General features: G+C 41.8%; 1 protein-coding gene across 4 annotated transcripts in view; it reads left to right on the top strand.

Annotated features, from left to right (window-relative positions):
• Positions 1-17,275, top strand: part of LOC109478552 (dihydropyrimidinase-like) — a 26,792-nt gene extending 9,517 nt beyond the window's left edge. Inside the window, exons 1-17 of one of the 4 annotated variants that reach the window (XM_019780171.1) lie at positions 4,135-4,387; positions 7,590-7,684; positions 8,932-9,116; positions 9,295-9,459; positions 9,556-9,617; positions 10,355-10,435; positions 10,822-10,890; positions 10,992-11,036; positions 11,536-11,768; positions 12,120-12,261; positions 12,543-12,626; positions 12,912-12,998; positions 13,131-13,229; positions 13,479-13,565; positions 13,914-14,079; positions 14,805-14,849; positions 15,903-17,275. In XM_019780171.1, the coding sequence (XP_019635730.1) occupies positions 4,379-4,387; positions 7,590-7,684; positions 8,932-9,116; positions 9,295-9,459; positions 9,556-9,617; positions 10,355-10,435; positions 10,822-10,890; positions 10,992-11,036; positions 11,536-11,768; positions 12,120-12,261; positions 12,543-12,626; positions 12,912-12,998; positions 13,131-13,229; positions 13,479-13,565; positions 13,914-14,079; positions 14,805-14,849; positions 15,903-15,988 (1,740 nt within the window). In that variant the 5' untranslated portion in view covers positions 4,135-4,378 and the 3' untranslated portion in view covers positions 15,989-17,275. Of the gene's footprint in view, positions 1-4,134; positions 4,388-4,714; positions 4,811-7,589; positions 7,685-8,931; positions 9,117-9,294; positions 9,460-9,555; positions 9,618-10,354; positions 10,436-10,821; positions 10,891-10,991; positions 11,037-11,535; positions 11,769-12,119; positions 12,262-12,542; positions 12,627-12,911; positions 12,999-13,130; positions 13,230-13,478; positions 13,566-13,913; positions 14,080-14,804; positions 14,850-15,902 lie in introns of those variants that run through there. The other 3 variants (XM_019780170.1, XM_019780168.1, XM_019780169.1) reach the window with 3 other exon arrangements.
• Positions 17,276-17,532: the final 257 nt, after the last annotated feature.

The following is a 17,532-nucleotide window of genomic DNA, read 5'->3' as shown; positions in this document are numbered from 1 at the left end:
ATTGATTAAAGTTACATGCTGTGGCCTAATTGCAAACATGGTAAGAGTGTGTGCTGAGTGAATCATTGGTACTGTGGTATGTAACTTTATATATCCTAGTATCTCCTATACATGGCACTACAAGACTAGTCTATGGTAATGATCTTTGAGTGGCAGACGGGTAGACTTGGCCTTACAACGGCAAAAACATTCAAATTCCCCAGTTATAACGTTGATGTTACTCTATAAACAGCATATAAAAGTCAGTAATATAAGCAAACTATCCTTCTACCTTTCCTTTCCTAATAAAGGTATAACGTTAAATCGTAGGCAAGACCATCCTGAGGTAAACATATTGCATTTGCTTGCAAATGTTACCTTTCTAGTTAACAGTTGAATTACCATCACATGTATCCGCTACACCAGGGACACCAGAGGGATCCGGGGACCACGTGACCGGAAATTACGTCGGCACTGATCACGTGACCACGTGTCATTTCCGGCTATGCTTTTTCATTGGGGGGAAAATGCAACGCTCGAGCCATACAGAGTCACTTGGGGTTGATTGGCCATTTTGTCAACAAATGGTCGTTGTATTAATAAATACAGAGTTAAGATAACGTTTAACCTTTTGATCAATTGATAAGTGAGTGAACCAAACAATTAATCAATAAAAAATAATAACCAACTACTCCACTGACAAAAAACGATCAGTAAAGTCGATGGAAAGTTTTCAGTTTGTGATGACCTTTTGTTAAGTTTTACAGAGCAGATGGACTGTGTCAAATTAACCATTCGTTTCGTTCCATTTACTTCAGACATGCCTGTATCAAGATAACCTCGAGCTAGTATAAAATAGTAAATCTTCAAAAGTACCTGGAATCAAGACTGTTCTGCTAGCATATATCCCCCATTCACACGTACATAGCATTAGTTATGTCCAACACAAGCACCATATTCGCAATCTAATCATTCGCATCGTTGGCCACTTGCGACAGAGGAGAAAATTGAGGTCGGCCTTTCCCGCGGAGATGTTTAATTCTCATCTGTGTTTCTCGTTACGTTGATGCCGATTTAATCGCCTCCATTTGATACATGTTTTATCCTCCAGTGCGCGACAAAATGAGATGACACATTACACTTGGTGCGAGTACGCTGGCGCTATGTCAGACAGTTTACTTTGATACCTGAAAGGGGTCGTGTTTTCTCTTTAACACGAACGTGGTTATTCATGTTGCTAAACTTACTCTTATGTCAGAAACTTGTAAAATAAAATCATTCTCATAAACACACAAGCCTGTTCATAAGACGAAGTGCACCTAAAACAGCGCACATATTCAAACAAATCTTTTCGCCTGAGTTACATAAAGTGGTATCTCCCGGATTTCTTCAGTATTCTTTCCGAGTTGTGTACTTTGGGAATCTGACCGTTAAGCAGTTAGCCCCTTGTTACTGGAGCCGTCACCTCAGTGTCGTGCAATTATACATGGGTGCTTACTACGACTCGGGCACTTTGGCTGTGCGCGTCTCGCTGGTGTCCCCCTGGTGGTCACCGAAGCTGCGGCCCAAGATGTGGCCCGGTCTGAAGTCCCCAGGCGCGGGGATGAACCTCGGGATCTTCCCGAAGGACCAGGTTCCACACATCAAGGTAGGTGCTTCCTTCTCCCCTCTTCCTACATACTCAGCTTGTGCGTTTAACAAATACATGTACTAGAAACTTTGGTTGACGGACACTCTAAGGAGCGTGTTCAATTTGCCTGTCTGATGAACAAGCCCAATGCACATTTCTTAACCTGTTTTTGCGTACAGAGAAGACAACAAGCGAATGTCTTAGGCCGGATTGTTCAACGTGAGCCAATTCAAATAACAAGGGCATGTACAAGAGGATGGACAGAAGGAACGTGTTCGAAGATACAACTTAGCCTCCAGGGTGTTTGAAACAACATCATGAAGTGAAAGTTAGTCTTGAACGTCACTTGTTTTAAACACTTTCGATGAACGATGAATGCAACTGCCAAGGGATTGAAGTACATGTAATTCTGAATTGTTGCCAGGAGTATAAGTAAACTCTGTATATCTAATTCCACGGTCCATGGGTACATTTGGAACCGTAGAATTTCCTACGAAACGGAACACTGGTGCTTTTCTTAAAAAGGTCTACATCGTGAAGAATTGAGATTTGTGCGATGAAATGTTTCCATGTATGCTTTATATGCTATCTGACGACGAATAACTGCATTTAGTTATAATGTGCGCAGTTAACGCAAGTGGGTTTTCAAACGTACAGAATGTGTACTTTTCTCAGCAGATGCCTGACGTAATCCTACAGAAGTATGGTCTATTGTAAAGGAACTTGACAACTTATACTTACTCTTCACACGATATCAATCTGCCAGCAATGCTTGTCACACCATTATGACTTAACTGTTTTTTTTCTGTTCTACAAAAGGCTATCTAAGAACCACTACGCAAGACGGTGAAAACGAATTGCCGTTGTTTCAGTTTTGCCGCTACTCATTGCTAGACAGGACAAGTAGAAATGCAGAAATGGGACGGAATCGTTCAGAAAGTTTTTCAAACATTGACTCCCAGTCCTTTTTCGATCGATCGCACGACCAATGACGACGTATGTGACCGGGCCCTTGCTCGTGTTGGGTTAGGAACGACTTCTATAGCCAGCTCATGAGACATAGAACCGTCGCCCGCAGTGCTGTCCTATATGCAGACACTTAGGTATCACAGAAGTGTACTCTTCACTCCCATTTGTCCATTGGAAAGCGTTCCGTCTAGACCGGGCGGCGTTATTGGCCTACAGCAGGATCAGATATGATTAAACTGTTTCAACATAAAAGAACGTGACGTCTCCCTCGCCTGCTGTCTGCTGCCCGCCGCCAGTCGCTGTTCTGGTGATTTGGATGTTATTTTACAGTACCAGTACTCGTGAGCGCGAGCGCACGTTTTCAACAATTTACTGCATCATAACCTATTCACCACGGATACATTGTTGTTGCACTTCAGGTGATCAGATAACTTAATACATGTATTTTGCGATTGTTTTACAGATTTGTTACATATTGCATGTTTCTTACATGAGCAATGTTCAGTTTTCCAGTGGATGTTATTGTGAGTGGAGAAGGCGATATAAGTAGAATCCCTAGATTCGTATATCCAAATCCCTGATTAATCTGTTATACATAATTCCGATCCCTGAAGGAACCATTAATTGGTGTTACCATGCACATATGTATATATTGCTATAACACGGCTTCATAGGCTTGGTTCTAACAAAAACACTTTCCACCCAAGAGAAAAAAAATTGTATAAACTAAGGCAGATAGGACTGCGTGAGCTTCCGTGATGAGAACACAGAATAATACAAACAGTAATCTAATTGTGTCAAGCATTGATTACCATAGACATATGTATATTCAATTCGGCAAATCATATAAAACCAGTTTTCCATGCCGTTAAGGACTGGAGTTTGGAGGGTTGCGATTTTGCATACTAGTATTCTTAACGTAGACGTAATTGAAGGTCAATTACGTTGTCTTTTAGAAACGTGATCTTGAATGCTGCCTTCTAAGCCAAAATGTTATTCCATATCATTCATGCTTATTATCATCTATTTTTGTTGGACCCTAAGTTTTTTTTGCGTTATTGAAGGTCATATGGGATGTTAATCAGCTTGGCGGGCTGGCTTGGTCGCCGAATTGTTTCAAATCTCTGCCGATGCAATAGGATAAAAGGAGTTTCACAAAAAGGCATCTCCAGAAGTTGTGGACGCCTTGCGCATGCGCTGGTACCCAGAATGCACTGCCTAGTAGTCTGGTTTCACCCGAGAGTCATATATCCTGACGAACATCAGGAGAACAGATGAAGGTTCGGAGCTGCGGGAGGAAATCATTCTCCTCACGTCCCGCCGTGCCATGCAGGACCCCTAAACCAATTTGGGAGACAGCAAATACGGCCGGCTGGGATACGTCAGAAAAAAAACCTGCTTAATTATTCACAATTATTCCTCCGGATTCCTATCCCCAGGGAGGCCTTGTCCATGATGTCATACCCTTTTAGGAAATTTATCAGAAACGTCTATTTTTGACACGCTGTGAATAAATAATTTGCGGAACAAAGGGAAGAAATTAAAGAACGTTTTTGCGCATTTGATGAAACGTGAATCGTTAATTTCCCGCTTGTTTGTCGCGCCTCTCCGGGCTGGTGCAGAAGAGAAAGGCGGTTTGATGATAATGAAATATTAGGGTTCAGCGCAGGCGGTCACGTGACGGGGGCCCTCGGACGTCGGTCTGTGCGTGGGGGTTCCAGGGAAATTTGGAATTGTCCTCTGCAACCGTCTGTCTGGTGGTGGTGGTTTGTAGAGCGGACCTGTCAGGCCGGGGCGACCATGGTGAAGGTAGGCGTGTACTTGGCGTTCACTTCTCTCTGCTTGGCGTGTCAGCCGTTCGCATGTTGGATGTGGAGTGGGCGCGGTCTGCGTCCGTAGCGGTTTTCCTACCTTCTATTCCCTGCGCTCTCTTATACATACTAACGTTGAGTCATCGATTTTTTGGCAAGGCGACAACGCTGCTTGAAAGCGAATAAAAAAAGAATTGGGGGCGGCCATGTTTGAAAAGCTAAATGCAAAACCCAACATGACATCATGGTTGAAAATCGGTGAGTTTCTCCCATTTGGTATTCCGGTGACGAAGCCGTTAGCGCTTTTGTGTGTGAGGTGTCCCTCTGCATTCTCTCTAACGCTCTGGGCTCTCCGTGGCGCCGGCTGACAATACACCGTTTCACCGGAACCAACATGAGAACTGGGGTAGCAGGACAGGAGGTCAGTTTTAGGGGATGGGGACAAGCGGGGGGATTCTGCACGGTGTTAGATGCTTTCCTCTCGAGTTTGCACGCGTTTGTATTGGCAGTTTTTAACTGACCACGTATGAAGAGGAATCCTCCAGATGCAATGTTATATAAGTTGTACAGTTGTCGTGCTGATGTGGCGATTTATTTGTTATGGTTAGCGGAAACACACCCAACAAAACTGAAGCTTGTTCTGTCCTATTGTTGAATCTCGGAGTTTTTCGAGCATCTACTATAAGTGTGCTATAGCTCTTATTGGTTATTATATTGCTCGTAAAATGAAAATAGCGTTTTGGAATTCAGAATTAGAAAATGATAACAGGATACTTATATACAGGTGACTTATTGGTACAATGTAATCTAAGATGTCTACAAGATGTACCGTTCGATTTCTGTCAATGCAAAAATGTATTAACATGATGTGTTCCTTTTTATTCGTTAATTTTTCGAAACGTGTACAAAATCTGTTCACGATAAGTACTGTCGTGAACTTTTCTGTCCGTTCTATTCTATATTCCGATGTCAGGATATGACAGTTCAACAACACTCATTAACAAAGACATAAAAATCAGCGATATTAAAGCTTACTGACACGAATGTAGTCTCGCCGGGAAAACATCCTGAATGGGGAGGGCAGATGGTTCCCAAACATGGGGCCAACCGTTAAGCAGAGGTCTGTAATCTCCATAATTACACGCCACATTTGGAATAACTGCGGCGGCACAGTTCGGTTGACAACAAGCCAGAAATGGCGGTCCTGTTGCACGCCGTGTCTGGATTTTGTTACCTTTTTGTCATATTCCGTAATTCGTGTTTTATAGACCGTGCAATAATCGACTGCTTTCGCCGTGACGCGTTATTTGCACTGAGGTTGATTGCATAACGCTATATCACTGATTAATATGCAAGTCTGTATGTAGAGCGCTGCTCACCGCTTTGACACCGCACCCAGTAGTACATTTTCATTTGTTCCATGTTCGTGTTGTTGACCGAAGTAATTTGTGAAATTTGTTCTTCACCCCGTGTTTATAAGCTTGTGATCTAAAGTATATTTTCATACCCATGTCCCAATTCTATAAATCTAGACGTTCCGATAAAATCTCTGGCAGTAATTTCCTGTTAATACATCATGCTGTCCACTTGTATAAAATAATCTCCATTCTGTAATCATATAGCATGATTTAATGGGATCAGGAAAATGGAATATCCGAAGCTTTTACCCAAAAGAATAGAGGATATGATTGCAATATCATAAAACTTACATATGCAGCATATTTATCATTTTCATATCAACGAATATCATGTATCTCATAGATATTAATGAATTGTGTGAAAAAAAGAAACTTATCATTTGCCGTTGACAATGGTTTTCTGTCATGATTCAAATCTATGACTCAGAAATTCACATTACGGAAACATGAAATCAAAACACAGGGGAGATAGCCGAGTTGTCGGTAAATATCACGCTAAAATACTGCAGATAAAGCGGTAAACTGAATGTTCTTGCAATCTGTAACCTGTAAGTATAATATGGTGATTAGAATAGACTGAGGCACTTTGGATGAATATGTCAAATGTCTCTCTATCTGTGTCTTATGAAATTTGATCCCCAATCAAAGTAAAGGTTTTTGCTGAATACCTGATGTAAACGTAATAACGAAACTTGAAACCACTATTCAGCTGTGAGGCATTGTTACCGTGTAAACCAATATCGGCTTATAGGTAAAATTACATCCCTTATTCTGAAAAATACACATCGTCTTTGTTAAGTATATAATGCCTCTATTAGACTATCATACTTACCCGTCGCTCTATGAACTGGTATGATTGAACATGACGTGTTCCATGACGTAAGATATTTCACATTAACCAGACCAGCAGTCATACGGCAGCCATTTTGTCTACACGGTCACGTGATCCATTCATCCCAAATACAGCCCTTGATGTAGGTATTAAACATATCATCTCAAAATATTGTAACGGGTCAGGGATGATAAAGATACATGTATCCAACTTGCGTCAATAATTTCCGAAGTAATAAGAAAAGCAAATACCATAAACTGGTTGGATGAACTGGATATTTCCCTGTAGGTACCTAATAAGGAATATTGATGTCCAAATATGGTTACAAGGTAATTCCATTTGGCGAAACCAGGACAAGTGTTGATCTTCATCGATATCCGTATTTGAAATCTATGGCAGCTGCAAACAGATGCACAAGGCGTGTGCGTAGAGACATGATTAAGCTTTGTGTAGCACGTTTCAATTTCAGAACGATCCCCTATGACGTAACCGCATTGGTATGAAAAACTGTGATCAGGAGAAGAGCGGCAAATCCACCAGTCGGTGTAGAATGCAATCGTCTCCTGTCCTCTGTAAGCTGGTTGAAAAATTGCATTTATTGCAGTTTGCTGTGGAGAGTACAGCGCTTTGGAATGTAGCCAAATAGGAACTACTCAAGACGTTCCATTAGGTCTGAAGACATCCTGTCGAACGATGAGATATTTTAAAAATATAAAAATGGGAGAATGAGAATAGTCTCGAAATGGCTGGATTATGACCTTGACTTTGAAATAAAACATTCAAACATAATTATATCCCTTTGACAATCATACTTGCAGACTAATAAAGCTGTCCCAGACTAATGAAAGTAGCCATGCGTCTTCAGTGCCGCTAGTCTGAAGCAGTCTGGGTCAGGGGGTGAAGTCTGCCATCCCTGATTGCCCTGTTGTTCTTGTCTCGTGTTTGTCCAGACGGCGACCAACAGGATCCACATCAAGGGTGGACGGGTGGTGAACGATGACCAGTCTGTGGAGGCGGACGTCTACATAGAGGAGGGCGTGGTCAAGTAAGTACCGAACAACCACGCTGATCCATCACTTCATCCATAGACAAATGTCATAAATATCCTAAGACAGACTGTGCCTATACGGCTTACAGCTGAGTGAGTGAGTGAGTGAGTGAGTGAGTGAGTGAGTGAGTGAATGAGTGAGAGAGTCAGTGAGTGAGCAGTGTCTGAGTGAGTGAGTGAATGTGTGAGTCAGTCAGTCAGTCAGTCGGTTGGTCGTAATAAATTGCACTGACATTCTGGCAACTTGGCTAAAAGTCAACAATTACCTATGGGAATAAAATAGAATACACAAGTAAGTACCTGACAGCGACACCTTTTCTTGAATCTAGAATAAAGCTAGCGACTGGGATATTATGAAAATAAAAACTAAAATGCACCACTCATCTTTCCCTAGAATTAACCTTTCCCGGTGGAATTTGTAAATTTCGTATGGGACGCTGTTTCGCCGGGTGCAATTTTCACAAAGCCACCCCTGAGTGACTGAATTGATTTATGGCTAATGAAGAGTTCTGGTGCGTGTCCTTCTCATGCTCTAATAAGGTCTCAATGGCATCAACGTGTGCATCGATTTTCACACACATCCTCCCATCCGGAAACAAGACAAGGATTTGTGACAACGCAGTATATGAAACGAATATGTTGGGTATCATATCAAAAGGACAACCAAAGAACAAGAGGAAAGAAATGCATTGACTGCCAAAACATGTCTTTAGTTACTTTGAAATTTTCATGATCACTTACTAGATTTCATTAGGCAATTTTCTTATCTCTGCGCGCGCTTGTATCAGTTCTGGGTTGTCCAAACTCCAGAGGATGTCATCTATAGAATTAAGACTGTAAGGTTTAAATGAGATGGATCGATCTGGTGCGGCGAGAGGCGACGCGGTGGCGGGTCGGCATTAGTTAATTGAAGGCGTCGGTGTCTCATCTGTCCGCTGTGCATCTTTTGACATTTTAGCTTGCCACAAAATCCCGATATTCCTTACTCGTTGGGACAGAATATCACGATGTTCTTACGTGAACAAGTGAAAATCGTACACCATACGGTTCCTCAAATGCGACTTGTTTGTCGCTTTTCGTTCTTGTTGTTTGATTCACAGAACCGGTAAACGGCCTAAATAGGAGTAAAAGTGCCTAAGGATGCAAAATTGGGGCCTGCTAGGGATTCTATACCAGAGCGTTTACATTCCAAGGAAAGCCTTCCAATACTAACCATGACCCCACCCTACTATCGTAATGTTCAGGGGAGTCGGGAAGGACATCCTGGTGCCCGGCGGCGCCCGGATCATCGACGCCCGAGGGAAGCTGGTCCTGCCGGGTGGGATCGATCCCAACACGCACTTCGAGATAGAGAGCCATGGCGTCACCTCCGTGGACGACTTCTACAAAGGCACTAAAGCGGCACTGGTGGGCGGTACCACCCTCACAAGTAAGGGGCGCTGATTTTCCTCGAAGTGCTATGAGATATTTCGTTATTGGGTGGTGATGGAAAAGTAAGAGGTGCTAAAAATGTCTTTTGTGAGTTAATATCTTACAAATGTTGAACTGAACACACGTCTTCTCCTGTGTGAAAAATGTCGAGATTTGATTTTTATATGTTTTCCCAGTTGACTGTGTCCTGCCTGAGAAGGACGAGAGTCTCGCGGAATCTTACGAGAAGTGGAGACAGAAGGCTGACGGGAAGGTGGTGTCGGATTACAGCCTGCACGTGGCCGTCACGTGGTGGGGGGAGAAGGTCAAGGACGACATGGCACTGCTGGCCAAGGAGAAAGGTCGGCAACTCCCCAAAACATCTATCAACTCTTGCTTTAGTAGACCAGGTTATCATTAAGACTTCTTACAAGTGACATTGTCCTCTATTTCCTTAGGTGTGAACTCTTTCCTCGTCTTCCTCGCCTACAAAGACAAGTACCAGCTGACAGATAGTGAGGTGGGTCCCTACGGTAGTTTTACATCATCATCAGTGTAATATTCAGTATATTTCTCATTTGTACTAAATTTATATAAATATTTCCTTGTTCTTTTAACGATAAATGGTCTCCCAATCGTTGAAAGTGTATCCCTGTCCTTGGTGCTGAACGTGTTATATTGTGATGTTAAGTTGTTTTCCCTGTCCTTGGTGCTGAATACGTTTCATCTGCGATTGTCCAGAATCTCGCGCTCAATCAATGGTGTTAAACATATACAGTGTTAAACATCTTTTCATGCCTCTCTCATAAATGAGAAATGAATTACCGTGCTAGGCCAAGATACCGGACATTTTGTTGAGCACCACAGTATTTTTTTTTTATTAGAACAGTCAAAAAGAAAAGAGAAATACAGACGAGATGGCGACGCACTCAAGTTACATCAAACTTATATCAACGCCGCCATCCACCACATAACATTTGAACAAAGGTGTAAACAATTGACTAAATAAATAAATCAAATCAACAAAATGGGGTAACTTAAGTATAAATCTGGATAAGCGCAAGTCCATTCTCCCCTCCCTTAAAAATATTGGTAGGACACAAGTAAAATCAATCAGAGGTAAAACGACCAGTTAGGACAATGAAATTTTCACCACAGTATTTGGTAGCTTTCTTAACACTGGAAAGCGACCAGTTTTTATTTAAAATCTGTTCGATATGCCAGGAGTTATTGATGAATTCTTGTGTCTGCCTCCAGCTGTACGAGTTCTTCACGCACTGCCGGGAGCTGGGTGTTCTTGCCATGGTCCATGCCGAGAACGGAGACCTGGTAGCCGAGGTTAGACACGTCCCAGTTCACCTCCACAACTGTACTAACCGTTCTAAACAATCCTAAACGTGTGCGTCTAGTTCATCTCTTAAAGCTACGACACATAATGCCGATATGCATCGAGGACATGTCATTTCCCTGAAGGATCACGCCTGCTCATGCTCTTAAAAGCCCATTATGTAATATTAGGACAATTTAGAAAGTTTTCTTCCCCGTCATTTCTTTACATAGTAAGAGAAATTAACTCTATAGCATGGCATCACATAACAAAAGACGCTGTTCATGGTTTTATTCTCAAAAACATGTTACATAATGGACCTTTGACGTATTCAGCTCACGCCCATACCACCTTTAGAGTATTGTGTCATGTCCATAACACCTTTATCTGCCACAAGATGACGAAGAAGATGCTTGGGATGGGGATCAGAGGACCGGAGGGTCACGTGCTCAGCAGACCTGAGGAGGTGAGTTGTATTCCACACGCTGTTTGATCTCTCGTGCATCCGTATCTTTACACTTAGAATAAGGGGCTATCTTCACAACTATTTTCTCTTCCTCAATGTAGCTCGAATCGGAGGCTGCACAACGTGCCATCGCAATCGCCAACCGGGTAGGTCAAACTTTTGGTGTAAAATAAAGCATGTCTCTGTTTTTATATTGTGTTAAAGTCGAAATAATGTAATCATGGTGTTTAGCTTTGTATCCATACTGTATTATTTCCCTGTCCCTGGACGAATTTACTTATCGTTTTTTAAAGAATGCCCTCCTTTCCCGAAAAGCATGGTCCTGTCCTTAGTTCTGAATGTGCTGTTCTGCAATGATGTCTTCTCTGTCCCTGGTGCCTAGCACGTTTCACTTTAGATGGCCCAGAATCCGGCACTCTTTCAATGGTGCTGAAGACGTTTCTGGTTTTTCCTGGAAAATCTAGTATTCCCTGTGAGTGACAGTGAAATATGGACAGAATCAGGGGGAAATTCACAATAACGAACAAAACAAGAAACAGACAAATCTACATACTTCACGGAAGTGTGAAATCTTGTTAGACTGGTTTAATTCGTGAAAAAGAAAGAAAAGAGCATCTGTTACACTTGTACTTGTCTGGTCCGCAGGTGAACTGTCCTATCTACATCACCCGCGTCATGAGCACGAGCGCGGGTGACGTCATCGCGGCTGCCAGAAAACGCGGGAACGTGGTGTACGGGGAGCCCACGGCGGCCGGGCTGGGGACGGACGGGTCGCACTGCTGGGACAAGAACTGGAAGGTCGCCGCAGCTCACGTGACCGACCCGCCTCTCCGACCGGACCCCTCCACACCGGACCACCTCATGGACCTGCTGGCAAAGTGAGTAAGACGTGACAAGTAGCAACCGTGTTTTTCCGAGTAATGTCTATTGAAAAATCGTGAAAAATACCGACCATTTGACCATGTTTTTTGCAAGTAAGATCTATTTACAAATAGTGAAAAATGCCGAACTTTAATAATTTTTTTTAGTAATAAGTATTGGAAAATCGTGCAACACACCAACAGTGCATATTGTTTTTCCGAGTAAGATCTATTCAGAAATAGTGAAAAATATTGTCAAAGGTTTTTCCGAGTAAGATATACATTATTGACAAATCTGCTTTGCACTTTGCACAATTTGGTTTCAACTTAAAAATAATTATTTGAAACCCCGCCCTCTCCCTCTTCCAGTGGTGACCTCCAGACAGTGGGGTCAGACAACCGCACCTTCACCACCTCCCAAAAGGCTGTCGGGAAGGACGACTTCAGTAAGATCCCGTGCGGAGTGAACGGGGTAGAGGACAGAATGTCGGTCGTCTGGGAACGGGGTGTGGTCAGTATCTCGTCAGAGTGTGGCGCTGTCCTTAGTGCTGAATGTATTGTTGTGAAGTTGTCTTCTCTGTCCTTGGTGCTGAACACGTTTAACATTCGGTGGTCTAGAATCCGGTACTCTCTCAATTGTATTGAATACATTTTCAGATCTCTCTTCGAAATGAATTATAACCTGTAAATGAATTATTATCCCTAAACAAAGTCCTAATTCCTAATGTGATAACAAACATATCTGATACCAGCAGCTGCTGTTAAATACATGTTTCATGTATACTTTGTCAGGTTTCTGGAAAGATGGATGAGAACCGGTTTGTGGCAGTTACCAGCACCAACGCTGCCAAGATCTTTAACATGTACCCAAAGAAGGTAAATAGTCTTCTTTTCTGTTATTTTCCTGCTTTCTGATTTTGTTTGCCACCTTTTGCTGTCTTTTACTGATGATTTCATATCCAATCAAAATTGATCAGTCCTTTTGTCAGGCTTCTTTTTCATTTTTCTTTCAATTTTCTTTCTTTTCTCTAATTATCAGCAAAATGAAGTCACCTGTATCTACATTTTCTATGTACTTAATGGTGTGCCAATAGGCTTATAATGCTTTAGTTCATGGGTTTGCCTGAAATCTCAATTTTGGTGTGCCATCCTTCCCCACAGGGCAGAATTGCTGAGGGCTCTGATGCTGATGTCATCATCTGGGACCCAGAAGCAACCAGAACCATCTCAGTTAGAACACATCATCAGGTAAGGGGTGATTTTGGTATGAATCTGTAAGCTGATTTGTTGAGTTCCAAAAAACATTAAGTGACATATATCATGAAACTGCAACATGTATACTTGACTGTATGATGTTCCATGACCTCCTGTTCTTTGCAGGCGGTTGATTTTAACGTGTTTGAGGGTCTGACGTGCCACGGCGTACCACTCTATACTATCTGTCAAGGGAAAGTCGTCTGTGAAGACAGTGGTAGTGTGGTGAGTCACCTAAATTATCCAGAACTATCTACATATAGATGGTAATTCAGTTCACAAAGTACCACAGAATCACCAAGAAAGTTCTATCAACCTCATTGAAATAACTATGGATGATACTATGATTTCAAAATCCAAACATAATCTTGTTCATGTAGATATTTGTTAGACGTGATGCTGTTTCAAGAAGAGGCAAAAAAAACTTTCCTACTTTTTGAGAATGAAAAGTAAATGTATGGATTTTTACACCAGGTACACGTGACACAGGGTGCAGGCAGCTGGGTGCCGCGGGACCGGCGCTGTGATCACGTCTTCAAACGCATCCACGCTCGTGAGAAGGTACAATATTTTAGCATCATTATTTCAACAACCCAAGAGAATGAAGATTTTTTAGTGCGGCTGTATGTCTGCCTGGTGTTGAATCTGCCCTCTCTGATATTGTCTTTGGGGCTGGGTCACAAAGCAGTATGGGTAAGGGGATGAGGTCTGCCATCTCTGAACTGCCATAATAAATACTCCAAGAATGTGAAGTAGTGGGGTTTTTTTTGCTTGTTCGTACTTGTGTATTCCTGCAGTGCAGTTTCTGTGTGCTCTGCACTTACCATGTGAAATATGAAGTCTGCCATCTCTGATTGCTTGTTGCAGCATTAACTGATCCTGTGTGCTGTTGTTCCATCGCTGTTGTAGCTCCGAGTTCCGAAGCCCGTGGAGCGAGAGCCGTACGACGGTTCTGTGGCAAAGGCTGAGCCTGAGGAGCCTCTGAAGGTCGCGCAGCCCTCCAAACCCAGCATGGAGGACGTCACCACCAGCACCGGCGTGCGAGACCTGCACAAGTCAGGATTCACACTCGCAGGTACGGGCCTTCTACTGCTTTTTATCTTTTCAATACAAAAATAAAACAAGCAACTGCACAAATTCCCTACAGAGCCACTGGAAAGTAAATTCTGATTGAATATATAATAATCAACTGATTACTTGTTGTTATGAATTGTTCTAAGTGTAAATTCTCTAGACCAGTGTGAAAATCCATTCTGAACAAACTATCATCAATGTTCCCTCATTTCCTCCAGTATTCAGTTTCAGGACCAGGCACAATCCTTGATTCATCTATGTGTGAGGCCACACCATCTTAATAGAGATGGCAACTTGGAAGACCAGGATTTCCTTAAACAAATATGAGCATTTGGGGATTCATATTCTGAGTTGTACACTTCAAATCAGCAAGAAAAGTGAAGCATGCAGCAAATCCAAAGAAATCAACCTAGCTGGTGTGGCCTAACAATGCAACCTAAGATGGGCTCTGAAGGCCGGAACTCAATCCTCTGTCTTCACTCAACCTTTCACTACTGTCTCCCTCGTCACATTTCATTTTCCTCTTTACATCACTGATAAGGCTACAGTAAGGTACCAGACTTCAAAATAGCAAGACCCCTGAACCCCCTGTCCCAGCCTAAGTCATTTACTCATCACACCATCCCCATACATTTCACTGGAAGAAAATGAAGGAGCCATACTTCACCCCATCACTAGTGACTTTTTCTCTGAGCACACTGATCTTGTATGATCCCGATTATGTAGAACGCGGGATCAGAGATCTCCGCAAGTCTGGATTCAGCCTGTCAGGTTAGCGATCTGTACTGTTCCCCGTTACAGTCAATCACCAGTTTCTTTATCTTCATCAGAATTACTGCACCTCAAACCATTGTAATGAAACACTGTGACTTGTAGTTTACATTCTTAAACCACAAAGTCTTGCTTTTGTAGATTACAAACTAGTTTTGCTTTTGTGTGCGAGAATATGCATCATGTCAAGTTCAACACCTGCTATAAGCCCTCAGTAAAGTACCAAAAGAAGAAAATTGGTTGCCTATGACTTGGATGTAAAATTTTAAGTTTTCTTTCTTTTCACGCCAACAATTGAAAGTACAAAACTTCTCACTGGCAATGACTTTGACAGTCGTCTGTCATGTCATAGCCTTAATTTTTTCCTTTAAATGTTGTGTTCTTTCCTTAGGTGTTCCCAGGAACAAAGTATAACAATTGTCTCTTTGATGACCATACTCTTGTGACTTATTACTGCAATTTTACCTTAGATCATAGGTCCTCCTGTGCCTACAGGCACATTGGACAGCAAGTTTCCATCTAGTGCTATTGGCCATTCCACCACTGTACTCTATATCGTCACTCATTTATCAAAGCACTGTTCTGCATGGTCTTCATAAAGACATCTTATTTTGTTCATTTTTCTGCAAGCTTAAGTTTTAAAGACACACGCATGCTGGTGACATGATAGACCTTATAGAACACTCATATATCATGTTACCGTAGTAGTAAGGACACATCTCTTTGTCTTCTTGGCTCTCAAATTTTTGCAAGTAGGAAAATGGGAATATCGAATAAACAGTCATTCTGTGATGATAGCCCCACATGCCATAATGGGAGCCACAAAGTCAACATGACACTAAGATTAATGTTTGAAACAATGAATTGGTAAATGGGAAAACTGTAACAATTAAGAAGAAAAGGACTTTCTTCAACTGTCAGGGCTGATTCACATCTAATGCTTTTTTTATCAGAAAAAAATGAAGAGTCAAATCTAAGAAACACTTGATGTGACCTAATCAATTCTATTGGCCTAATCAATAGTAATAAAACCACCTTTATTTTCTGCCTCAGGTGAGCAGGTGGATGACAACGTGCCACGCCGAACAGGTCAGCGCATCACCAAACCACCAGGGGGCAGCTCCAGCATTATCTTCTAAACTCTCCAAGTGTCCAGCCTCTTGTCAACAGAGCTTGAAAAAAGCAGTGTCCCTCTTCCCCCTATCTTGGTGCAAATGGTATATAGTCTGCACTCCACTCAGAATATGCCAATTTGTTGCAGTGATGGAAAATTTCTCAAAAGGTTCAAGAAAGGGTTAAGTGGAATGATAAGCATATTACTTACTGTACTTCACTACATACTACCTTCTTGATACAAAGGAATAACAAAAAACAGTACGAAAACGGTTTCAAAACATTTTGCAAAAAAAGGGCAGCATTGTTAATGAAATTTTATGACAATTTACCATCTTGCACATTTTTCATCTACAAACTAATAATACACTAAGTCTTTGAAATTCTGGATGAGCTGAAATGCTAGCATCTGTCTGCAGTTGTGCGGTGCCTAATGTTACAACAGTCCTGTACTGTGCCACAATCACAGCGGACTATAGTGCAGTGTAACCAACAATGTAATGTTAATGATATTGTTATCCGATATAATAGGATGTTTTCTTGTATAGCAAAGAAACAGGCAATGTGTTGACAGCTTAATAAAGCCATGGGGCTAGTCGTTAATACACATGGAGAGGATGGGTCTTAAGAAATATTTCTTGCAGCCAAAACTTTCACTTCCTTTCATTTCCTTCTAAAGAGGGACAGCAGGATCTTTTTTTTTCTGAATATGTTCAATTTTGGTGTACTTTTTTTGACAAAAAAAGGTCAGAACTGTTCTTTTATAATTGTTGGTTGATCCCAACGAAGCCATAGTTTTGGTTTGCATCTTTTAACTAAACCTTCCATGAGTTTAATGACATGTCCTCGCAACCAAGACAGTTGTTGATAATTGGTAAGATGGTGCCATTATTTTCTTTACTGAACATTGTACCAGGCGTACATTGCCATAAATCTGTTCAACCAAAGTTTGTTATGATTTGTGTTAATCCATAATAATCAAATGAAGATGTTGACTGTCTTCCTCTCAGCCAATCAGAGTACAATGACAGATGAATCACACATTTTGATTGGTTGGTTGTGGACTTGTGATGCCAAAATCTGTCTGCTCATTGGTAGAAGTGCAACACAGTGTAGGTACCTGTTGTCTTGTTGCTGAGTGAGTTTTACAAAATATCTAACTTTTTGGAAGGAAGGAAGACTAAGGTAGAGTTAAATGCATGTTACTGTTGAGTTGCAACAGACAAAAGAGTAGTAAGAGACAATTTAACGTGAAGATAAAGCTACTGTGAAGCGCTTGGTCAACGTATTAAAGCCAGCTAATTAAACGCTAACTTCTGTCTGTGTTTCTTTGTGGAAAAATCCTCATAACCTTTTATCCTCTAGTCTACAAAGTATAACCACTCCATTTGGCCATATACACATACACAAGTCACAGTAATCAATATTGCCTAAGGATAGAGGAGAGATGCCTCAGCTTTAAGACCAAAGCCTCTGTCAACAGGGCTGTCCCTGGTGCTGAACGTGTGTCCCTGTCCTTGGTGCTGAATCACAACACAGGTATCTCAGGTGGTTTACTGGAAACGTTAAG

This window comes from Branchiostoma belcheri, unplaced genomic scaffold, assembly GCF_001625305.1.
Source record: "Branchiostoma belcheri isolate BF01 breed outbred unplaced genomic scaffold, Haploidv18h27 scaffold44, whole genome shotgun sequence".
In the NCBI taxonomy this organism is placed as follows: domain Eukaryota; kingdom Metazoa; phylum Chordata; class Leptocardii; order Amphioxiformes; family Branchiostomatidae; genus Branchiostoma; species Branchiostoma belcheri.
This window is presented reverse-complemented; position numbering and strand designations above follow the sequence as displayed.